The 27337-nt window shown below is 28.6% G+C and overlaps 1 protein-coding gene across 1 annotated transcript in view; it reads right to left on the bottom strand.

Annotated features, from left to right (window-relative positions):
- Positions 1 to 27337, bottom strand: part of LOC119674792 (transient receptor potential cation channel trpm-like) — a 32825-nt gene that overhangs the window by 4696 nt on the left and 792 nt on the right. Inside the window, exons 2-11 of the mRNA XM_038085947.1 lie at positions 26526 to 26648; positions 26215 to 26355; positions 21272 to 21344; positions 19031 to 19190; positions 18632 to 18768; positions 17278 to 17434; positions 13566 to 13713; positions 9145 to 9331; positions 8786 to 8942; positions 8522 to 8623 (exon numbers count right to left, since the gene is read on the bottom strand). Of these exons, the coding sequence (XP_037941875.1) occupies positions 8522 to 8623; positions 8786 to 8942; positions 9145 to 9331; positions 13566 to 13713; positions 17278 to 17434; positions 18632 to 18768; positions 19031 to 19190; positions 21272 to 21344; positions 26215 to 26355; positions 26526 to 26648 (1385 nt within the window). The remainder of the gene's footprint in view (positions 1 to 8521; positions 8624 to 8785; positions 8943 to 9144; positions 9332 to 13565; positions 13714 to 17277; positions 17435 to 18631; positions 18769 to 19030; positions 19191 to 21271; positions 21345 to 26214; positions 26356 to 26525; positions 26649 to 27337) is intronic.

The raw sequence follows: 27337 nt of genomic DNA, 5'->3' as shown, positions 1-27337 counted from the left end.
GGTATTGATGATCTGTGCGTAACTTGCGTAACAACTCTAAATAGTCTTTAAGCCTATAATTTTTTATATATTACATCAACATAACTTTTTTGAGGGAAAACCTAGAAAGGCGAGGGTAATGTGCAGAACGACACCAAAAGGTCTCAAGGACTTCTATTTTCTTTATTTTATATCAGACTACTTTTTTTAGAGGAATGCAAGAAAGACAAAGGTGAACTGATCTATCGTGTGCTAAAATCTACTTGCAGAACGACAACATGTAGTATCTAAGACTTGCAAATAATGATAATTTACTTATTTGCAATAAAAAAATTTAATTATATATAATGATATTGATTATTATCATAGTATTTTATTTTATTTATTTTGTAACTATTCATGTGAAGCTAATATAACTACAATGCATCAACTGGAGTTATTGTTTCGGAGCTTTTGTCTGATATAACTCGGTAAACTGCAAATTGAGTAGTGGCGAAATTGACATTATTCTAAACTATATTAAACAAAAAAATGTTTGCTTCTGATTATATGGAATCTAAACCCATTTTTTTCTCTCGAGATTAAATTTATGTTACTTATCTCGTATAGAAATTTTAGAACAAAATTTGAATTGGATATTAAAGCATAGAGGGATCTTGATATTTTTATAGAAATAATCCAAATAAAAACTGACATTTAACCTTAACCGAGTTGAATCAAGTGCAAATAATTAATGTACTCCATATTTGTTTAATTTTGGCCAATTTTAAACTAATTAGTATGTAATAAAATTTACAATCATTATCGGCACTTCAACCTATCTTGGTCATTCTCAATAAGTTTCTCAACTGACCACAATTACAAAGCATTTTTATCTTAATTGGGCTCTTCTATGCTCCGATTGTCCTGATTTACGTCATAGCTACTAGCTTAGCATAAAATATGGCATTACCGATTTTACAAATACTCTCTTTTTCAAACAACTAGATGACTTGCCTGCATTGCTCTACTAAGCTTTAGTTTTGTGCCTTTTCAGTGATAATCGCTTTCGATTCGTAATTCTTTAATAGTATCTTAAAAATTGTCATTGCTCACATACGAGATTAATAATTTTCGTAAAATTTTTATATAGGTCGCAACTAAAAAGGTGAGGCGCATTTTCAGTAAGTACTCTAGACTCGATATAGGTAATATCACTGCCATGCAGCAGTAGTGTGAATGTTATGTCAAGGTCTAAAGACTTCCAAAAATAAAATTGTAATGAAAACAACTTTAACACAATAATGATTCAATTGAAATGGAATATAATGTATTATTAACAATACTATATTTGGTATAGACTGTATTGTATTGTTGAAAATACTATGTAACTTTGGACTAGGGAACTATTGTTTGATTACTCGTAGTTCTTGGTTTTGACTATGGAAAAAAGTACCACACTTATCACATTTTCTTCTTTTTGCATAAACCAATACAATTTTTATTGTTTTAAATTAGATTTTTATATAAATATATAATAAATATTCAACGATACTACTGATTTAATTGCACAATGTAGTGGACATAATATATTTAACTCAGAATAAATATATTCTTTGAATAAGAATTTTGCAAAATGTATTTTAACAGCCTTTCTTCCAGCCATTTCTGTTATTTAAATTTTTATTTCATATTCAATTTTTTATTTATTTCACATTCTATATATATTTGCATAAACATTTTTTGTTTTTTTATTTAAATAAGCGTACATTTCCTTTGAGATTAAGTGGTTTAATGTATCTTTGCAAATGGTGTTGGCATTATTTGTGTTCGGTTTGAGGTTCGATGAATGCCACAGCACAAAAACATATTTGAAAAAGAAAAGATTATTAGGGACGGTCATATAAAACTATTTATAGAGGATTATCCTTTCTATTGTGGCAAAGTGCAAATAATTTTTGTTATTTTTGTAGTGTTTAGGAGGAAGCAATTTGTGTTAACTTTTAAGTAATAAAATGTTACATGATAATAGTTCAACACAATAAAATAAACAAACTGTCAAGAGCAATATGCACAGTTTACACAACTTGTTTAATTAAATAATTTAATTATTAAATAAAAATAATAAAATAAGTTATTTTTAAACACAATTAAGTAAAAATTTAAAATATGTCAATTTTAATTACTTGCTTCTACAGATTTAAAATAATATGGAGTAGTACATTAAATGCTGAAGCATAATCAAATCGATTAAAACTGAGTTTATCGGCAATAAACTCCATGTAGTAAAATCAGTAATAAAAACTTTTTAATTACAAAATTTAATTAAAATTACACCATACTAATGTGGATTAAAGTGAGAGTGATAATGACATGGGAATGTTTTTACTTTACAGTATCAGAAATAGAACCATAAAATAACATTTATTATTATTATTATATGATTACAGTTGTGGATTTAACTTTTTATGCTTTTCACAGAATAAAAATAATAAAAATACTACAAAATTTAATTGTTTTGACATAAATTAAAATAAAAAAATAACTATTTAAAATTCAATAAAAATTATATCTTTAAATAATAATAATTTATATAATATTTCACTATAGTGGCAAGTATAACATATAATATAGAAACAAGATTTATTACTTCCATATCTTGCGAGGCTTTTAAAGTGATCTAAGCTAAAAGTATATTAAATATATCTTAAAAATAGTTTAAATGTCTTTTGAGTACTCGCAAAAATTCATTCGAATTATCTGGAACCCTGATAACTTCACATTTATAAATAAATTATAATATCAATAGCAAACAAATTATTGATCCATTCTCTAGCAATATGTAAATAGTATGGTTTTCAAGAAATTAGTCAATCTGACACAGCATCTTAAGTCCGCAATTAAAGATAATATTGATATTAAAAATGCATTTTAAGTTTTTAAGCATGTAAGCACAATAAAAAAATAACATCTTTTTTAACCATTAGGAATAACATCAAAAACATCTTAAGCATCTTAAGTCCGCAATTAAAGATAATATTGGTATTAAAAATGCATTTCAAGTTTTTAAACATTTAAGCACAATAAAAAATTAACATCTTTTTTACCCATTAGGAATAACATCAAAAACAAACCGATTATTGATTTATACTCTTTGTACTCCATACATAAGATTCTTCTTAAGAAGCTGATCAATATATCATATCATCTAGATATATCACTTAAAGTAGGTATGAATACTAAAAACACAGTCCAAGTTTTTACACCAGTAGTCCGAAATGTATGCATCCCAAGTAAAATTGAATCAAAAATGATAATAATTCAAAGAAATCATTAAAGGAAGAGATCAAATCATGCTTGTCTTGGAACGTCTCCAGGAATGGTTTTTATTGTTCAAATACGACACTTTACTGTGATCTTAATATGGCAAAAGAAGAAGAAAAACTAAGAAAATTGAACATATCATTGGCAACTTACTATAAACCCCATATGAACTATGTCAACATTAAATTGCTGTAACTTTAAAGGAACTCCTTTCGATTGAACATATTTCACCCAAATGACATTAGTTTTTAGATCATTTTAAACAGTTAAACAGCGTTGGTTGTAAAAATATCCAGATCATAGGAATATTTTCGACAATTGCAAGGGAGATGATTTGGTCAGACGAAATCCTTCAAGTAATGACTCAGAACACCTAAAAATCAGGACATTTTGTCGACATGATACAAACATTTGTTGAATTCTTTCGGTGTTTAACGATATGCAGGTATTTATTTGTACATACAAGTACTATATTCTTCTAAGAAAATATACAGCACTCTCACTGAGATGTCCCGTAAAGATATAGAGAACCATATTAAAAGATTAAACTTTCCGTTTAATCATTTTTGTCGCTCTTATGGAAAGGGACGATAAAGGTGCCATGACATCTGCATTATTACTATCTATCATATCCGACGCGCCGATTTACTGTTTTAAGGGATTCTATTTTTAAGGATTATGGCCAATTTAAGGACTTATTTCTAAAAAGAATTTTAATTGTTGCCAAAGGTTCAAGTTTGTTTTTAAATTTTTTTTTGATTTTTGAGTGGCCAATAGGCCTAAGTGAATCCCTAAGATCGTTGGTATAATCTAACATAACCTAATAGCGTTGTCAAATATTACTACATTTAAAAAAAAACCTGGTAAACTTCTAAACTAAGCTTTGATGTATTCCGCGATATAAGTTTTAAGCTACTTATAATTGATGTTTTGTAATCTTGAGAGTAAATTCTTTCGAAGAATTTGAAATAAGCCATTTTAATATATTTAGACATTATTTAGACAAGACTAAAATTGTGATAAATAGTTAGTAAATAGGTAGTTTTTGATAATAATGTTCTCTGGAATTTATTACAGTACTCTTAATTCTTGTAAAAAATAAATAATAAGTGAATTTTTGAATTTGGATATATATATTAATTAAAATTATAATGAAGCTCTTTGTCTTCTAGTATTTTTTACTCTTCTAAAGAATTAAGGATAAACTAGTTCTTAAATTGGATTACATTTAAAAGACTAAAATTGTGTTAAAACTTTTTAGGTTTTGGAGTACTTTAAGATTTTAAATTAATTTTTTAATTTTTATTTTATTTCGACTAGTAAAAAAATTTACTTTTTGCCATAATGAAATACTTTTGTTTAAGTAATTAACGTCTTTTGCATATTTCGTAATGTCTTAAAATAGGAAATGTCGTAATAGCTTAAAATAGGATTTGTAGGAATTTAAAAAATATTCAAGAAAGGAAAAATTCTTTTCCTAAAATAATTATATTCTTGGCGTTAGTGGAAAAAAAATTAATAAGATTCTTTTTATATTTAGTAGATATTTTAGTTTTTTTAAGTCTTTAAATAGCGTAAAAAGCTATTACAATAATAACTGTAAAAAGTCTAGACAAATACTATTACAAAATTGGAAAATCAAACAAGGCATCAGTCATTTGGAAAAATACCTTAAAATTGAATTTAATTTTGCCATTTGCAAATATTTAACATTTTTATATCAAACAAAAAGTCCAAAACATAAAAATATATAAAAAATTGTTAGATAGAAAATGTCTAATAATAAAAACCGAGGGGAGCTTTTAAATTAGGCTGTTATTAGAATCCTCATTTACACTGTAAAACAGCCTTAATTGTGCTTAGCAGATATAAATAAAGGCAACTGAATGGAAGGGAAAAAAAAATTTTTTTCTGTGTAAATGTGGGAAGAATTGATTTTAAAATTGATATCACGTATACGCACTGCGGGACTCAAGTTACTCCTAGGATTTATCCTTAATTTGCTTTGTGCTGTTGTGTATTTTGTATTTTATATATTTTATATTTCTTTTAAATTCGTTTTTGTAATTTCTTTAAGTGAAAAGAAACTGTGAAATAATTGCAATCGAAGATACATTTTTTCATTATTCGATATATCTTTACTCTCATTGAATGAAGCAGAAAAGAAGAATAAATTCAAACTCGTCAAAAGTATGATGAAAAAAGTGTTGATTACGCACTAAGAAAGGATTCTATTTTTAAATTGGTTTTATTTAATTAATTAACATTTATTGGGTGATTATTATTGTAAATATTTTCTGATTTTTATTTGAACTAATAAAAAATATAAGAAAGTTAAAAATATTTAACAATAAAATTAAATATCAAGGTTTTGCTACTTTTTGGAAGAGGTTCCTTGAAAGTTAAAAATATTTAACAATAATATTAAATATCAAGGTTTTGCCACTTTTTGGAAGAGGTTCTTTGACAGTTTTAAACAATCGATAAACTTATTGCAAAGAAATATTGAAAAAAGATTCCATGTAAGAATATTTTTAAGTAAAAGCTAATTTATTAAATAAAAAAACTAAAGTAGACACCATATAAAAGTACATTTCTAATTTCAATTTCCAATTTTTTTTATTAATAACAATATTTAAACAAAAATATTTTCATATTCCATGAATTGCTAAATCAAAAAACTAATGTAAAACAATATAATTAATATTATACTGAAAATATTTTATATTAAAGAAATTCGATTTATTCCAAACTAAATTTTATACTTGCATTGTCAGTACACCAACTTACAATATACCATGAGTCTGTTACTTAAGACATTACAATTTTATTTCTTATCTTACTCAACTAAAAACTTCTTGTAACTTACGTAGGTCACAGAAAGTAACTCAATTTCAACTTATTTCCAGTGACAAAGTATCACCCAAAATGTTAAAAGGTTTTACCTTCAAGTTCATGTTTATACTCAACTTTGATGTCATTTTAACTTTTTATTTTGCCCTTTTTTACTTTAAGAGCCTTAAAAATGTTTGCCATTTTATTACTTCTTCTTTAAGAAGGTAAAAGTACTGGTTAGGTTCCTTTAAATTACAAAGGAAAGGAAATTTTTAATATTTTGATCAATGTACATACATGCACATAGCTGTGATAAGAATAGCAACAGACTACGAAATATCTATATCGTACAGAACATTCAAATTTATTTAAAATGTCTACTTAGTTTAGAAGGAGAAATATGTAATGATATATATAGAATATCGTGTTTTTTTACAAGATAACGACACGTGAGTTTCAGACAGCTGTCAAAATAAAAAAAGCTCTCATATTGAGGACACAGACTAGCCATGAGCTTAATAACCCTCGTAAATTTAACTTGATTAGACAAATCAATATATGACAGTTTATTTCTTTGCACATTTGGCTGTTTGAATACAAACCAATCAAGTTTTTAATTTAAAATTCTGCACAAAGGCGTTTTGGTAAAGCACCTTGAATATTAGTTGAAACCATTGATATCAGATGACTATATTCCGAAGCTAACACCAGTGGCAAATCAAGCATATTTAAGACCCGAGCACTACACTTTTCTGGTACTTAAAAAAACATAGAGGAATGTAAGAAATATGTAGAATATACTCTACTATATGGACATTATTAATTTTATTAATAGATTACTTCCAAAGTGGCGAAACAATAAACTTATTATTATTAGTATTTAGAGAAAAACAAAATAGTCCTAATTGAACGAATTATTTTATAGAAAAAAAGTTATTCGAAATGGAATTCAAATGTAATAGTACAATTGCGTTTTATTTGACTGGAAAATCACAACCAGACAAGCAAATGTTACTTGTGAGCTCAAATATGGTATTTCAAATAGAATAAAATGTTTGTACGTTACTACCATAAATCGTTATAATAGTACAAAAAGCGTCGCTAAACGATATGATGGTGGGCGAAATAAACAATATCACCAAAAATGGTTCGGAAAGTGAAGGCTCGACTTAAACGAAATCTACGTCATATTGTTAATCAAATGGGCAAAGAACTAAAATATGTCACCGAAGCACCCAAAGCCTATTCTAAAATGAGCACAAGGTTCAACTAAAGCCTTACAAGTTCCAAAAGGCACAAAATCTTACACCAAAGCAACAAACACTTAGATTCGAAGAAGCAAAGGAATTGATCTCCTTTGGCGAATTTCCAAACATTGTGTTCTCTGATGAAAAAAATTTTTCTATTCAGTAATTCATAAACTCTCAAAATTATCGTGTTTTCTTAACTGAACGCACAGCCTAAAACACTACGAATGAGACTACAAATAGCCACCCGAAGTAATTTTCCGTGGGTAGCTGTGACCAGCGATGGATGCTCTCTAGTCGTTTCCATCGAGCTTGGGTCTTATAAAATGTTTTAAAAGTTGCATTACAACTGTGGGCACGCAAACATTTCAGTCGTAGACCATGGACGTTCTAACAAGACCCGGCACCGGTACCGATCTCATAAAGCTCGTATAAACGAAGAATGGTAAAAAATCTTATTTTTGTCTACGCAATGGCTTTTGAAATCGCCAGATGCAAATCCGATGCGCACTTTCATTTAACCATTTTGGAGAACAAGGTAAGGACTTAAAATTATACCAGTATAATTATACTGGTAATTATACCAGTAAAAAGTATACCAGTGCTGAAGAAAGCCATTGTTCGAGAATGGGAAGATCACATTCGTGAAGCATGCAACTCATTTTTTAACCCTTTGAAGGCCATAGTGAAGGCAAAAGTTCGCCACAACGAGCTAGACTGAATGTATTCTGAAATTTTGATTATTTTCACAAATTTTTTTAATTCGAATTAATAAAAAATAATTTCACACAGAAAAGATATGGTCGCTTGCATAGGTAACCTTTCGGTTTACCCTGTATAGTAAATATAAGGGGATATTTTGCAAGCACTCCGAAAAACCACCACAGAGTTGGGATTTATATATTTAAAAATAGTTGAAATAATTTTATTACAGTTAAGAGAAATTAAATTATAAATATGGTGCCATTTTTACAAGTAAAAATACGTTCTTTTTTATAAATTTACCTCAAACCTAATGATAAATTTAGTAACTGAAATTTGTATGCATACACTGAAAATCGTGAATAGTGAGATATTTTAATAGTTAAAACAAATAAAAATATTTTTATATATTATTAAATATCGAAATAAACTAAAAATATTTATCTAGTTTTTACCTGTAAGCGCCACCCATTAGTTTGTTTATAACCAAACCAATATCATGTAAGGTGTATATATAACCTTTTGGAATATGTGGACGAACATCGCGTAGTATGTAACTATAAATGAAAAGAAAACAATATAAAAAAAATTTATATATACATATAACTAAATTTACGAAAAAAAACAAATTAAATACATAATCATAAAATAAAAACCTTTTATAGTAAGTAACTTTGAGTATCATTAAATTAAAATTCGACTAAGTAATATAAACTTACCCCAGAGTATTCGCAGGGCCGTGCTTTGTATTGTACAACTCTTCAAGTCTTGGTATTGTTAAGAATTTTTTCATTGAGACACCATTTTCCAAAAGCAGTTTAACAAAATCGATTCTGTCGTGTTCAAGTGCCTGCATCATCGCTTCATCCAAGGCACCTAAATTACAACGACGAAGAGAAATTGATAACGAAAGCATAAATGAAAGGCAGTCTTCGAGTTTATCAAATTTAAATAAATCAAGTTTACTTAATGAAGCTTAAAATTTTACTATTTAATTTAAAATGCAAATCATTTATATTTTTATTTCCTAAGGTAAATATAAATTATATTTCTAATTTTATTTTTCACTTCTACTTACCGTGTGGCCATTCCTGTCCATAGACAAAAATCTCACTACGTGCGATATCAACACGATTCCAAGTTAACGCCAGACTAAGCTGTTCCGGTGGACTTAAGTGCTGTGACTTAAACAGTGCGGTTAGTATAGTTTGATCCAATTCTTGCGCTTCGCCTTCGGGCTTCTCTTGTATACGGAAAACTGTAATCTGCGAATGACAAGCAAATGTGTGCTCGTTTAAAGTACTAAATCTACCATAAAGTGAGTGTGGAAGTTGGAATAAAATTTATAATTTATTTGACTGCTTTTATTGTGTTGACAAAACCGTAATGAAAAGCCAATTAAAATCTTAATAAAAATTCGACAGCTAAGTAAACAGTTGTGTTGTTATTGTGCTTCCATGCGACACCAATACCGAAACCAGTTGCTCTGCCCATTGGCAAAAAACTCATAGGAAAGATATTTGAATGTGATGTCGTTAGTCAAAAACAACAGAAACAGATTCCGGCAAAATCAACAGTTTGATATACAAATTCATTCTAAATGTGGGCCATAAAATAACAAACACCAACTAAATAACCATAATACCGTCTGCAGTGTTATTATCCTGTGGTGGGCTGAGTAACACCAATTCGAGAAAGCAAATAAATTGAATTTTGCCTGAAGTTCAGCAAAAATAAAATCAGCAGCAAATTGATGATTTTCTGTGTACATTAAATTTTAACAAATATATATTTATTTATTGTATACATATATATACAAAATAAGAAGAAAATGTAAGATAATGAAGTTATAATAAATCGTGTTTTTGATATGCTTTTACTAGGTGATTAACTCATTACACGAATTGGGAGCATAAAGAGTTGCCGGAACAGTGGAATAAAATTAACACACATCCGGAGTATTGCAGGCATAGACTTACAAATTAGGAAGTCTGACAATATTATATGGAAACATGTTGATAAAAAATTATGAAACTTTATAAATGGTAGCAATAGGATGAGCAACAAGACTATGTTTCTGGTAGGATCAAGAATATAATTCATTATAACCTACAACTATTTGCTGAACTTATTCCAATCTCTACTGCCAGAAATTATTTCGAATGAATCAACTGATTGCTAAAAGATGCAAGGATTGATTATAAGATCAACAAAGCATTTCTGTGCTTAGTACTAAGGCAGTTGCTTGTATCTACTTTGTTAGTATGAAAAGTTTTAAATCTAAGATAAAGTATCTAAGTATAAGATTAAAAGGACTAAAATCTACAACGAAATAATTATGGGTCAGATTAAAATATGAAAAATTTTTGTGGAAATAAAGCGTAATATTTGTATTTATAAATTACGAATAAAATTGCTTTTAAAATAAAAAAATAATCTCAATTCGTATATTCTACCTTAAACTATTGTAAAGATTAATAAGGTAATGACTTTCAACGTAGTAAGAAGTAGATTTTTTATACTACACAGCTAATCTTATGAAGCAGAAAAAATTTCATCTCTTTGAATGACAACCAGAACGTTAGCTGTTGATAATTTCGAAATATCAGATGGAGATAAGGGCTTCTAAGGGCTTCTATTTTTTTGCAACATAGTCTAAGATAACAAGGAACGAAAAAAGAATAGTTACAAAAACATTGAATAGGTGTATCATTTGTTATTTATAACGTATCATTAACTTCAGATAACGTATTATTTATAACCTCAAACAAATCAATCTTGTTACTATGGTAATGCAGGCTATTGTGACATTTCAGATAACCTGACAAATGTGTTAGTTCTTTCCTACTAAAGAGTATAACCCACCGTAGTTGTAGAAACATTATCGTAGATATTTTTTTACGATAATAATGCAAACCATACAACCCTTCAGATATCTTAACGAGAGCTTTAGATTAATCTTGCTTAGGAGGGACTCTTTGGCGTAGTTGCAGGGACAAATTAGCTACTTGTATCGGTAGCGTTTCACGTTTCCATTTGAGATTTAATTGTGGAGCAGCTAATTCTACAATAAGGCACCAGTCTATAAAATTGACTTCTATCGGTAGCATTTCATATTTTCAGTTGAGACTTAGTTGTGGAGTACCGTATTCTACAATAAGGCACTGATCTACAAAATTGAAAGTCTAATCGGGTCCTTGCAAAAAAGCTCGCTCACGTATTGCTATCAATTACTGCATTTCAGGCGCCATACAAAGACTTGTTTATTTTTGATTTCCATTTGATGTAGCATATCACGACAATCAACTTAAATTGTCAGGCAAAATTTTTAAGAGAACAATACTTTGATTACTACGAGTATTTTATGCAGATAAGGTCGTATTTTAAATCTTTTCAAAGGTTGATTCGAGCACAGACCCTACCTAATAACTAATCTCCCTTTTTTCATATACATATTTTTCATATATATAATTTATAAATTATATTCCATAATGCTTTATTTTCAATTAAAATTTGACTTTAGACTAAAATATAATTCCTTCATTAACAGCAAAGTTTCAGTTAAAACCGCAAATTTTAATTTATTTCATAGTACAAAAAAACAAATATAAAACAATTAAAATTTGAATTTTGGTACTTAATGTAATTATTGAGGTACTTTAGTATTAAATTGCCACCACGAAATGTAATTAACTTTAATGTTAACATCTTCATAGGCCTAGACAGTTCATTAACGTTAAATGTTATTAATTACTTTGTTAAATTTGCTTCACTTTAAATTAAGGTTCCTCACAATTTCATAGTCCATTTAACTTTATTTGATTGCTATGTCATGGCGGAAATTTTTAAAAAATATTTTTACAGAATTAATTTAATGAATTATTGAAAATTGAAGCCGTCGGAAAATGTTGTCAGGCAAGGAAAATTTAATTTTAATTTATTAATTACAGAAAAGTAATAAATTTAAAGACTTCAGTACTTCAGTAATTCAGGAAGAAGCTGAGGTCAATTGCTGCTGAACAGTGCAAACAGAATTAATGATTGATAAGTGCTATTAAATATTTTTTTTTAATATAAATTCTTTAAAATAATAATAAATATGTCAAGTGAAATTCATTTGTATGAAGCATTTTTATGAATTTTTTTTTAATATTAAATCATTAAATATAATCCATTAAGAGTATACAATCCAGACAAGATTTCAAACGTAAATAAAACGAAGGTTTTAAACCCGCAACCAAGAGAAACAAAAAGCTAAGGAAAATCGTCAGCAAAGAGGATGGACAATGCAACAGATGATGAATGAAAAATCAACAACTAGTGGACAACAACGAAGTACAAAGAAGGACAAAGCAAAGTCTTTAAGATAACCCAACCTAGGCAGTTATAACACCCACAATTACACACATATTAATATGATATTTTGTGTCTCACAGTATGAGCATAAGAACACATTCCAACTAAGTTATTAAACCTCGAGAATAAAAATTAAAAATTGGATTGACATCTATTCCGACTTTTCTTCATTTGTGATATACGTAAAAAATTGGATTGATTTCTACATCTATTCTGACTTTTCTTCATTTGTGATATACGTAAAAATATAAATAAAAATTTATGAACATTTAACTAGATTAAATAAAGTGAAAGCTTTCTAATTTTAGGTAGAAAGAATTTGGTAGTAAATAGCGTATGTTATACCTCATAAAAAGTAATGCAAACAAAAGATCTATTGTACTACCCCTATCCAGTTTCTTTGGCCTCAAAGAAAAAATGTCGACTGGATTTGAACCTTGGTACCTTGGTTTGGTATCAAATATGACTCCGGACATTTTTATTTTTTATGATGTTGGGTAGTTGTTGCATTTAGATTAAATTGAGTTACGGTGCCTTGATATTGACCCTGATGCCTCAGTTTACTATATCAACTTACTTAGCACTTACAGTACATTGTGATGCCACTACTTAACATGACACCTTCATTGCTAGTTACTTATGGAACTATTTTAGTATCATAATAAAGCCCAGTATGTTTTTAATCTTAACTTTGGACTCTTTTGTAAGTGAACTCTAACCTTTGGTTAGAGTTGGGCAGCTGTCAAAGGAGCTTTCCAGTCGTCATCAACTTTACAACTTATACAATATTTATAAAAGAGCATTTTTAAACTAAAAACATATCCACCAAATAGCCCATGACCGGTCATACTGGTCACTACTATGTTGCATCCACTTTCTGCACCATCATGTGTAGAGGGGACAAGTCGAAAAATACTTCTTGCGTTGGTTATTTGTCATTAAAAATATATTTAAGAAGCCTCAAAGTGTACTTTACAAACATTTTAAGTGCCAGTAAATTAAAAACAAGTAAACTATTTTCGAACGCTCATTCAACTAAAGTCTCTTTAATGACAAAAGACATAAAACCTGAAAATATCACAACAAATTCGTTGAAATAAATTTTCAGTTTATGCCATGCAATTAAATATTTTGCAAACTTACCAAATTTTTATTGCGTGTACACTGCAAAAGTTCCTGATAAAGTTTTTCGGCCTGATCCATGGCAACTTCGAAAGTTTTTTGTATTGTGCCAATTAAGTAATCCCGCATGGACTCCAGCACAGGCTGCTCATCACCATCTGACGCATATCTGTGTAAAGTAAAGGTCGGACATGAAAATAAACATTAAAATGGCAGTAAGTAAATATACAATTAAAAGTGTTGTTGTAGTATGAGCGGAACCGGAAATAGAATAAGAAGTAAAAGTACGTCTGTATTTACAGACTTAACGCTTCAACAACTGAAAACAAGAAATAAGGGATGAAATAAAAAAAAAATAACAATAATTACTACAAATTAGTATGAAATGGCAGAAGATTAATTAAATTAATTAAAATGAATGTGCCTCCTTAATTCAACAGCCAGTAACATAAAGTAAAGTAATATATAAAATACGAAAATGCAAACCAAACATCAGTAAACCAAAATTGTTTGGTATTTGGTGGGGAGTTGTGTGAGGCAAATAATTCCAATTGGATGTGGTTGAGTTTAATACCATCAGAAGATGGGAATTAGAGTTTTGTACGTCTGTTTGGGCCAAAGGAAAACGAAAACCAAAGCTTAATTAAAAAAATAAAACAAATATTTACTGGTTCAGTAGAACAAATTACGTTGTCAAAGCTTCAATAAACCAGGAATGGCTCATTTAGTTAATGTCCCAACACAGAAAATGACTTAAAATATTGGCTACCAAAATTTTGCTGAGGGCGAGGACATGCTTTCGAAATTTAATGAAATATTAATATAAGAAGCATTTCAAAATTAATTTTTAAAGTCAAAAATGTAAAAAGATACAAAAAAATTTAGAAAAATATTTACATAAATGAATTTTAGATATAATGTAAATTTGTTACTTAAGAGGAATACATATTAGCTGAGGTACAATAAATAATAAAAAAACGCAAAAATTAAATAAGTGGGGCTCTATATATAATACATAAAAATATATATATATTGTGATATAAATATTACATTTGCTAATTACTTTGGACAGAAAATTCTGCTTGAATTCTCCGCAAAAAAAAAAATTAATGGAAATATACAAAAGAGCACGGAATGGTGACAAAGTTATTATGAAAACACTATTTGGAGTGGTGCCAAAGTTTCAAATGTGGTGATTTCGACATCAAAACTAAAGAGCAACTTAACAAAAAAACTTGAAAAATAAAGAATTGAGAACATTATTCTACAAAATAATGGCATATATTAGACGTAACATAATCAGCTGAAATCAAGCGGCTTAAATCAGTAGGATTTATTTAAAAGTATAAAAATTATAAAATATTCAATTAAAGACCAAAATGTATGATGTCTGATATGTATCATTAACACTATAGAAAAAAGTACCAATTTATTACGAATTATTAGTCATAAAAGAAAAATTAATCTTATAATTAAATAATATAATTATAATAATATAATTATATTCACCCAGCCAACCAACCAACTCAATATTCATACAGTCATTGTTATGAAATCCATTTTCTGATTTTAAAAAGCTATTATCTATTATGAGTTGCTAATGTTCAATATAACTAAAACAGATTAGACGAAACAGACAACAATTGATTTGTTTGCAGAGTTAACAACGCCAGCTTGCACATTGCTGTGCCAATTAAAAACCTGTCCTAGTAATAACGATTGGATAGTTTTACTAAATCCTTCATATGGCCCAAACTTTACCTTTTCAGCTTAACAACGATCTCACTTAATGAGGAAAGTCGTTTTTGAAGTAGGATTCAATCGATTTCATAGTATCAATTCATTATTGATTTCAAAATATAATACGACTGTTGTTGAGAAAACAATCTACTAACTGTCAGAAAGCTGGGAAAATGTCATAGCTACCAATCAACAATACTTTCATTAACATTTCCTTTCCATACTTCATCAGAATAAAGAAATAACTATTTAAGTTAAAATTTTTAATATTAAAGGTAAACGGTAAACATCCACATTAATACTAAAAACAAGAAGTTTATTACTTCCTCATAACAGTTTAGTCTTATAGGAATATGATAATTTCTTCATCAAAACTTTAAAAGAAACTAATGCGAGTATGTATTCTATACCAACGTCCTCCAGCGGGTAAGGAGTTAGATGGTTCTAAACACTACGTTAGCTTCGTTATGGAGTGTCAGATGGTTGTGGTTAAAAAATAAAATAACAAAAGAAGAGTATCAATGTAGTGTTGCATTTTTCAACGGGGTGATATGATCCAAAGAACAATAGAGGTTTAGATAGATTTCACTTCTCAATACGGAAAAAATTATATACAAATATAAAACTTCAATTAAAACCGTTGGAATTTTTTTTATTGGCGCATTATCTATATAAGTGTGTTCATAACATTGTGGGGTTAGGCTGGCAAACAACTACGTAAAACAACTCTATATGCTGCTAATATCATTCAAATTCTCAAAAAAAAAAAAAATTTATCGGTCTGTCGCAGATGGATATGATACTTTCTCACTTTTCATTCTGTATTAAAACTTTAAAGGATCCGCGTAGGATCTATATTCATATTTTAATGTCAATTGCAACCCTCTATAATAATGAATAAATTTAGAGAGATCTTTCAAATACATATGTTTGGTGACACAGAAATTTGATGCTGCATCATTAAGTAGTAACAGATTATGTGAGATCTTTCAAATACATATGTTTGGTGACACAGAAATTGGATGCTGCATCATTAATGGCAATCCCACTCTTAGAAAATTTTAAATTTTAAAATTAATCTAAATTTTTCGTTGATTATAAAACTAAGTTCAAGCAATTATTTAGTTATATGCTTTATGTAACTCGAGAAACACAAGAATATAAAGTTTTATTGCCTACCATTTTCAGGTAATAGTCAGTTTCAAAATTAGAGTGATACCGGTAACTGCTATTAATAACAGCAGATGAATGATGTTATTGTAAACATTATTCTTACAATAAGAGTTATGTTGCCTTAATGATCAAGTTATTTGACAAAATGACATGTGCTTTAGCGCATAATTTCATTACCAAATAAAGTAAACAGGCTCTTTCTTATTTTTTCTGAACATTCATCTGTCCAATTTCTTAGCGAGCAAAATATAGAATATTTCTAGAAAATTGTTTTATTTTTGCTAGCTAAACAACAAAGGTTACAATCTAAGAAAGTCGATAAAATTGGTTCAAAACCAGTCTAAGATGCAGATACGTTAAATTATTCACGCAATAAAACTATATAATATAACTATATAACGTTACTACATAATATAACAATATGATATAACTATATATTAGCCCTGGCAGGAAATCGTGACAGTTGGTAAAAGTTTGTCATGGCCCAATGTTCCGCTGGGAACGTAATGGAATGAAGATGATATAACTACTTAATTCTTCAACTTTTCCAATGTACCCACCAAGCTATTTCTTCTTTCTCTAACTCACATTTTTTTTATTTTTCTGTCAATCAATATAAGACTTTATAGTGCCATATCTTAGATTTGAATACGCGAGAATCTACACTTTTATGTTTAAATCATGAGATGATGAAAACCAGTCGTTACAAATATTTTTCTTAAGTTTTACCAATACATACACGTTAATAAATTATTTCTAGCTTTAACATATATTTTAAGTATTCAATGTTAAATACGAGTATATAGTAGGGTTCACTTACTTATGCACAAAAGCGATTAAATCGGCAGCACGACCAGAACCGTCACATACCACAACAGGTACCGGCGGCGTATCTGTCACGTACTCGAGCACTGCACGTATAGTATTCGTACCTCCTTCGATGACAAGACAAACCACGGGTGTGCTGGAATGTGTAACTGAAAGTAAGAAAAAAATGACATAAAAACCAAATCAAGAAGTGTGAAGTCCTTCGTAACGGCAAAGGTTGACACGTTTAACGCAATTAGTAGAGGAGCACGAGGAAAAAAGGAATTTTAAACGTACACAAATTGCAGTAATTGCAAGGATACACACAATTTGTTACGCATACAAGATATATCTTTCAATGTGCAAGCAAATACACATACATTTAGCACTGAAAGGACACTTTCATGCTGCATGCTGTGCTCTTTGAATGACTTAGACATTTTGAGTTTATACCGTCGTAGAGCTTACCATTGGACTATCTGTGTATTATATGAAAATGTTAACATGGTGAGATTAAATACGACAACGCACTTTATTATTGTTTAAAACTTTAGAAAGTTTAAGTTTCACAAATGTTTTGACAAGTCAGCGGAAGTTCAGTTGTGCAAGATGGTAGTTAGTTTATGATTAATAGAAAATATGTATGCACTCTCGATGCAGATTTTGCAACCCGTTCGCAGATGTCATTGAGCAAAGATTTGTTTTTGGTACCACATTGTATAAATCTTTATTAATAACTTTGACAATACTTTTATATAAAAGCTGAAAATCCTTTTAATCAAAGTCGTGTATGCTTAGTTTAGAGTTCGTGAGTTCGTACTACAAATAAATACATTTCCAATTTCCTTTATAGAAAATTGTTTGTACAAAGTTTTATTTTGTAGCCGTGACATTTGTGCACCTGTTTCCGGAATGAAATATGTACTACATAAAAATCTAGTTATTTTCTGTGCAAATAAAAATGAAAATCTAATAAAAAATGTTGTACGTTGAAGTGCGACAACTCCGAACAGATTTACTATAATTTACACACATATGTTGTTATTGTGAGTTGTTACTATTGACAGTTCAGTAATTTTAAAAAAATACGATAACCCTAGGAATGTTATAGACGGTGTTATGAAAACAGTTTATTACATGGATATAGCTAGGAACGTCATTGCATTCAAATTGGGAAATTGGTTTCGATTGCAGCATTAAATTTCCTGCATATATATATGTAGAAACCTTCATCAGCTATCAATAATATTTGCTTTCTCTTTCATTATAAAATATTACTTTGAACACAGCACATATACCAAATATATTTTTTTAGTACGCAATAAAATTAAATAAAAAAGAATTTATTTATAAATATAAAAACTTACATGGATGTAGTTTTAGATTTGAGATGAATTTTTCCAATTTTCTTCTTAGTATCAATTCGGCGCCATATTTGGCTTGTGTGCCATTGTCTACCAACAAGAAGTATGCATGACGATTATTCAACACAGCTAGCTTTGATCTATTAAATATAAAATACAATATACAATATTAATATTAACTACAAATCACTTGGTAAATTTCGAATTTGTTATTTTTGAAATTTAAAAATAACAGACACGTGCAGGGTTCACTGTACATTAGTTCTATGTATCCTAACAGGATGCCCTGCGGTGTATGATTAACAAGTAATTTAACATGGCGGCAGCAGTGCTGCCAATGGAAACACTTTGTCTAGTATGAACTTGTCGTTTAGAAACTTAATTGCTTCATTTACTACGCACCTGGGGGAACTTATGCTATGACAAGGCACCTCACGATTATGGCCGAGTAACTCATGATTACGTTCCACAATGCCCCACGGTGCAATACCAATGCTAACAACACGTCCGGAACGCTGTTGGCCCTCCAATAACAACGCATCTCCAACTTGTTTCGTAACACCTGCAAGTATTATTTAGTAGAATAGTTTTTATTAAAGTTTCAGGCAAAATTGTGTAAAATGAAAGTGTGAAATAACGTGAAAAGTGAGAAAAAATGTAAGAAAGTGTGAAAAAACGATGAGAAAGTGTGAAAAAACGGTGAGAAAGTGAGAAAAGCTGTGAGAAAGTGAGACAAGTGGTAAAGAGGTTAGAAATGAAAAACAAATTAAAACGCAACAAAAATAAGAAAAACTTATAAATGAAGAAAATATCATACAGAGAAAATTAGTTTTAAGTAAAAAAAATGAACCCACGAAGTTTTCTTAGGACTTCCAAGAATTTAAATGAAAAAATATTCCTTGAATTTTAAAAATTTCTAAAGAAATTCCACTTTTAATACTTTTATTCAGTTATCCATAGTAGTATATGATTATAAAAATATTGCTAAGCAAATTTAATGTTAAAACTTTTCTGTTTAATTTCAATTTATTAGTTTATTCAACGAATTCTATAAAAATTTTTAAGAAAATATTTACAATAAAAAGGTAAGGAAATTTAAAGTTTGTTAAATAAACCGAATAGTGATAAGGATCCCATTCCTTATAAATTCGATAAAAGCTAACGAAAACAAATAACAGTTAAAGTTTATCAAATGTTTCAATCTTTTTTTTTTTTTGAAGTTTAAAGTTAAAAGCGAAAGAAGTCTTAAGTAAATTAACGAAGACATATCAAAAGGACATATTTTTTCCATATAGTTCAAGATATAGAGATTATGCACGATATTATGGCAACATTGATTTAACAATTAATTAGTGACTATTTTTGACACATGTTTCAACACCCAAAGATTTTTATATAAACGTGGACTCAACATACCCAAGTATGTACATATGAAATCTTTTCAAAAAATACATATATTTTTTAAGTACACAATCGGGTAAGTTGACTGTTGATGAAAATGATAAGTCCAACATTTTCAAAAGTGTACTTACGAATTATATACACTAGAGAAAAATATGTGCTGGAGAGAAAAATTCTGGTTGCACTTGAATGCATATGGACTTAAATGAAAGCTATTTAAGATAAATAGAACCCTAAAAAAATAACCGAAATAAAGTTTTCATTTTCATAGCTAAAGTAGTGATAGATAGGGTTCGTGTAACATTATACCTAAACCTATTCTTAACAAATGATATCGGATTTTTATAGCTCAAAATTTTTTTAATACACAATGTTTTCAATTCCAACTCTCAGAATCTTTTGTTTTTGTTATTTGATTTAAAATTAATATAGTAATAATCACTTTAACACGGACGAAACCCAGCAAAGAACCTATTTTGAAAAATGCGCACTGGAGTCACAATACAGTTTAACGCCGTGTGCGAGTTCGAGTAAATTGAGGTAAAGTAAATTAAAATTTTCTAAGGATATTTTGCACTACACTTATGTTATTTATTGCACTTATTTATTATTTTTGGTTAAAAGTTTTTAAATTCATATATTTATTTATTAAACAGTTTATGAAACTTTCACAATAGTAACACCTAATTCACCTAATTTTTATTTAATTTACTCTACTCGAAATTCTGGTAAATACCAACATTCGCTGCTATACCGACATAATTTACTATTTACCATCAATTTACTCGAACTCGCACACGACATAAACATATTGTTTCTTAATAATTTGTACTCACAAAGATGTCAAAAATCGCACTATCTTAATGCATATAGGCTTCAATATACACTGGCTCATTTTCGCAGATATCTAATGCCTTATATCTCAAATTTTATGAAATAAATTTTAAAAGATTAAAAACCATTCATTGTGAATGCCTCCCTGTTGGCTATACTGTTATACTTCTGTATAATCTTTAAAATAACAAACCCAAAACTTTAAAATTTATCACAAATCTGAACATACATCATCACAAATCAGGACTATGCAAAATAGATCTATTCTGTGTAAACTAACCTCTATCATCAAAATAGATATCAGTGCAAATTAGCCTCTATATAAATAATAATAATTATAATATTAATTGCAATAACAATTATAAGAATAAAAAACATAATAATAAATAAATAAAAAAACTAACTTACCTGTATTTGTGCCGCCAGTGAAAATCCAAGCACCCGTTGTTTTGGCAGCTTTTAATAAACCTTTACGAATTTCCTAAAAATATATAAATATTTGTATAAATCTGGAAGATGTGAAAAAATATACAATATAATAAAAATTCAAATATATAATTCATATTTTTTATTAAAACGATTGTAATCACTGATTACAAAATAAACAAATAAAAATGTTTCAAGAAGTAATTGATTTAAATTAATGTATTTAAAATGATTTTTTTTTTGTTAACAGCTTTTGATAATATTTCAAGTCAATATTGGATCTGTTCTTTTAGTTCCATCATTATTTGTTTTTCATTTATTTTAGCCTTAAAAGTAATCGATATCTGTTATATAATAAATATGTAAGAGTACTCTCTGAAGAATCATACAACATGTTTTCTTCGAACTAATACAGCTGATGTAGTCAATACTTTTGAGTTTTCTTTGTAGAAAATGTTTTAGATTATATCGAAACATCCTTAAATATTATAAAATCCTCACACTGTCATGCAAACACATATTTCTCCAATCATATCCAAGAGTTTTGAGGAACTCAAATCACTATTCGATGTGCGTTATCATTCAAACAAGCTCTTTCTCTCTAATTCAATATTAATAGGCCAATTTGATGACGTCCAGAAAAAAACGTAGTTTTTAAATTTCTATTAAATATCAGTTATCACTGTGGTGAGAATTTTGTTTAGTAGCAAGTAGTGTATATGATAACAAGGCTTCAAAAAGCAGTGAACTAGTAACGTTTTTAATTTATGCTAGCGGCATATCAACTATTAGCTACCAGCCATTTTCCATCGCTTTCGAAATTATGGCTTTAAAAAATAAAAAAAAAAATAGTCACAACGTATTATTTACTTTTATAATTGCTTTGAGAAATAGTCATCTAATTATAGCTAATCTGACAAACACCCCAGATTCGTGCCCAAAATGATTTTGTTCTAGACATTTATTTATGTATCAATTAATCAAATTTGAAATACTAATTACGCCGGAATCATTTTGAGATCGATTCGTGTCAGTAGATTCATTAAAAATATGCAAATAAAGCACCTTATTAACATATTTTTCTAAGGATTTCGTTAGATATTGTAAGAATTTTGTATGGATTTTATATAAAAAGAGGACACACACTGCTGTGCATTAGTCGAAACTGTTTGAAATAGTTAATCTTTAAAAGTTAAAGGTAAAGGTTTGTAAAATATGGATTACTTATCATAAAAAATGTACAAAACTTTAAGTTAAATCTTTAGTTTGATTAGTTAATATGACGATATAACACTCAAGGAATGTTTTTGTAAATTTATATTTCATTATTTGGAATATTTAATGCAACTGTTAAGTACAATATAATTAATATTTTTTAAATAATGGTCAATAATAATATTTATTAATTATTTAATAAATTACTATGTGTCAAACATGCTTAAAATATTAATATAACCTTATAAAGTCTATATAAATTTTTATTGTAATATTTTGATTTATCATTATATTTAAAAAACCCTTTACTCATTACAGATTTTGCTTTATAAATATTTTTAAAACTACATAAATTCTATTCTTATTCGAATGAATTCATTTTGGCTCATAATTTCAATTTTGCCACTATAAGTCTTAGCTACAGTTAAAGTAATAATTTATTTGGCTATATATTATTCAGTTGCGAATACTTTATACATATTTTATATTTATATGGTAGAAAATTGCAAAAAATTTTAAGCCATATTAGTATAAAATTTATGGAATAATATTTTTCATCTTCGATTGAACATGTTTTATTTGGAAGCAATAAGATTTTGGCAATAATTTAATAAACTATTACAATCGGAGTAGTTCGAATCCAGAGAAAAGAAATTGTGTATGTACAATTTATTCGTAATGTACCTTGACATGTTACCAATGCACATATTTGTCTAGAATCAAATCCTGCAGAATAAAAAAAGACACTTAAAATACTGCGAGAACGTGATTTTGAGAAATCACTCTAAAAATATGGTTCGCCAAATTATGAATTACGCAAGATTCAGCTATCGTACTGGATGCACTGCGTAAGATCTGTAAGGATAACATTTCAGGTACTTGAAAAGCAAATCCAATTAAGCTAATAAATGTTTCTTTTTTTAAGTTATGTTAAATATTTTATCTTATTTATTGTTATATACATATGTAAATCACATTGAGTTAGCAACGTAATCTACAAGATTGATAGCTAGAGTAATGGATTATAGTACTACTTCAGTGCATAATACGTTACACGGAATATTGAATATGTTGCTTAAAGATGAAAAACACGAACGCATATATAAGTTGAAGGTGCAGTCCCTATATTATTTATTTATTGAATAAAAGCAGATTGATAGATTATGCAGTTCTTTTTTCTAAATCAAAAATTTCAATTCTAATTTATGATATGAAAATGAATAATAAGCCACTCTTTAAATTTTCCCCATATTACCCCAATGTGTCAACATCCGCCCCACCGGGTTCCTTCTTCATATTAAAAAATCCGTACTAAGCTTTTATCATTAGCGTACTAGGATTTATTTTCGCTTAAAAGATTTTGACAAAAAATTAGAGGTAGTTCTATAGACTTACCACCTTGACAAATACAAAACTCTTAGGTGTGCAGATGTGCAGAGATGTATAATTTGTTTTTAACTCTATACTGTATACTTTATACTGTTGGGGATTTTTATATGTATACTATGTATAAATTGTTAGCTGTTGATATATAGGTTAATTATTCACTTTTTAAATTTTTATAATTCATTTCAAAGTTTTCAATATGACCTGTTAATTTATTATGTGATAATTTCACATCATACAATTGCTTATCATTTAATTAATAAAAGTAGTGAAGTGTCAAAACGCTTCCATTTAATATAATTATCATTTAATTTGAAACTTAATAAAAATTGAATACTACTATTAATTCAGTGTCAATGAACATAAAGTAGTGTTTAAATAGACAATCGTATGAGTGCATTAAACAATTTCACTTAAACACTTTCCAACACTGCATAATTAATCAGAAGCACATGCTAAAGACTTAAATAATTTTTTGGAAAAATTGAGAAATTCTTTGCCATGACTGCCAGTGACTACAACAATACTTGAGAGCAATTAGTAGAAAACAAGAGGCATTACACAAAATTGATTAATGATTATAAATTGATGTATAAATGACTATTATAAGAAACATACTTTTTACTATGCTCTTGGGAGTAGTTGATTTTTTACTTTATTAGACATTAATCAATTAATTATTTAACCTCAGTAGCATAGGTAAATGATGTGGTGTCAGTTGCCGATCAGCTAATCTGAGTTGGCAACCTTTTCCAAAGTTACGAACACAAGAATATAACAGCGAATACTTTAAGCAATTGTAAACGTATTGTTAAAATGATATAATGAAGATGGTTTGAGCGAGTAGTATTGACTCATATCCAACATATAATTAAACTGTAGTTAATCGCTGCAGTAGTTAAAGACTCTGACTATAGTCCAACTGAATAGAATACTGTATGAATTCTCATTTTCACTTCAGATTTATTATATTCATTGTGTGTTTTAGCCAGATTCATATGGTAACTCTCCCAGTAGAACTTCTTACAGATCAAAGGCCACTACCAAAAGTACAATGAGTGCGCAATAAGTGATAAAATTTTCTTCTGATGTGTATATAGTATGATATAGTATTGTAATTTTTGCGATAATGATATCAGATCATACATAAGTGGGAAATGTTTTTATTTTCAATGGGGCTTAATAATAAAAAAAACAGTGATTTGCTCATAAAAATTAACTTTTTATTTTCGGACAAACTTTTATCAAAACATTTTTTAATTTAATTCCAGATACTACGAAAACATTCTCTGAAATGATTCAATGACTAGTTTTGCCAGGAAAAAGCATTGGCAATGAAATGTATTGTTGATGAGCATAAAAAAGAGGAACTCATTAGGTGCCAGATCAAAACTTTATTAGTAAATTCGAACTATGCTCGAAAAATCAATATATGAAAGCTCATATTGCCGTGATAGCGGTTGAATTTCTCATCTCACAAGTATATTTGGAAAATAAAACTAAGATCTATCATTTAAAAATGAACGTTATACGTTGCTCTAATGACTGAAAAGACATATCTATTTTTTCCGAAAACCCAGCAAACAATTCATTTTGAAATATTTGGACTGCTAACAACTTTTGTTGGGGATGGTTTATTATGATACACTCATGCTTCCATGTCAACAGCTTTCTAGTTTAAGGCTGATATTTATAGATTTGTAACTCTTAACCTGTCACAATATTATACAAGAGTTTCAATGCAGTGCCATTAAATCTTGAGCAGTCTTCTTTCTATTTTGGTTTCAGGTTTTGCCAGATTTTGAGGCATCCAACGAGAACGAATCCTTTTTATGGTTAATTTATCATGAAATAAGCGTTTCAAGTATCTCATATGATGACTTTTCGTTGCGTGCTATTGCTCATTATTAATATTTGAAGGCACACTACCCGATTTCGGATGACAATTACAACCTAAGTTTTTAAGTGAAAGACACCTGCAATTAAACTGCAGTGTTTGATAATATGAAAAGTTTATGGAGTACCAGGTGTTGTAGTACCTATACTTAGTACATGTTTCACGCTTCACTGATGTAAAAAATCTAAATAAATTGTCACACGAAAAAGTTCACCAGTTTATTCCACTTTTTTCTTGAGATACCATTCTAAAGTCTTTTTAGTTAACTCATATTATACTTAAATGACAGAGTGTTTAAAATAGGACTACGAAAAAAAATTGTCAGACTGTGTAATCAATATGTCAGTAATATGTCAATATGCCTTAAAAAAATTTCTTTTATACCAAATTTCTTTCTAACTTCAACTTTTATTTAAAACACGCTTACCTTTTTCAGCTTTGGTTGCAGTTCAAAATTGGCTTTGCCACCTTGTACAGTTATAAGTAATTTAGGCAGTTCCAGATTCCATTCTTTTGTAAAGAGTTGCACCAAGAGTTCTGGACGGGTATCAAAAGACAAGCGCACATACTAAAAATTTTAAAATATTTAAAAAAAATCAATTTAAAATCAATATAAAAAGTACTTTTATTTATTATATATAGTTTTTTATATATTTTCAAGCAAAATGTAGTATATAATGATATATTCAAGTTTTACAAAGATACGAGGACAGTGCACACATTACTATCGTTTTTTACACATGGAGTTTCATGTTGTTGTTGTTGTAACCCGTTGGGATCTGCTTTAGGGGTGGTAAACGGCACTTGTTCGTCGTAGTTGACGAGTGGCACTGAGACGTAGACCCAGTCGTTCTTAAAACCCTAGTGTTTTCTCAATGGCATAAATACAGCATATAATTCGTTGGGTAAAAACACAAAAAAATCTAATAGAAGGATGTTTGAAGAAACAGTCTATCCGGTATAAACTAACTCTCTGTTAAAAACGCATATTAGCTTTTAAACAGTTTATAGAAGTCATATTAAGCTTTATACCTATTCAATTCTCTGATTGTAGACACCAGTCGTAGATTGTCTTATAAGAAGACGAGATTCACTAAAGCCTTTTATGTGAATCTACTGTGATACAACAATTTTAACTAAAATTGGTTCGAAAATTTTGAGTTCGTCATTTGTTGGAAAATGAATTTACTTTGTATCAAGTTTTTGTAAAATTATTTTATATTATTTCTTGTATATTAATATTATCCAACGAATATTATATTAAAAGGGTTTTTCGTCTACCAAGAGCCGTTTTTTTTTAATCAGGACCTGAAACGCGCCAATTCCTACTTTTTTCGATTTGAAGAATAAATGACTTAATTTGTATTGAAAATCGAACCATCTCTCTTCCCGTACAAGGAATCATCTCTTGCAATTAAGCCATTTGTGTGTAAGGAAACACCCTGTATACATGTATATGTATAAAAGATATAAAACTTTTGAAAATTAATAATAAAATTGATTGGAAAAGTTTTCTTTTGTTCACGTCAGTTCAGTTCAGTTGAGCATAA

This window comes from Teleopsis dalmanni, chromosome 2 (genome assembly GCF_002237135.1).
Source record: "Teleopsis dalmanni isolate 2A chromosome 2, ASM223713v2, whole genome shotgun sequence".
NCBI lineage: Eukaryota > Metazoa > Arthropoda > Insecta > Diptera > Diopsidae > Teleopsis > Teleopsis dalmanni.
This window is presented reverse-complemented; position numbering and strand designations above follow the sequence as displayed.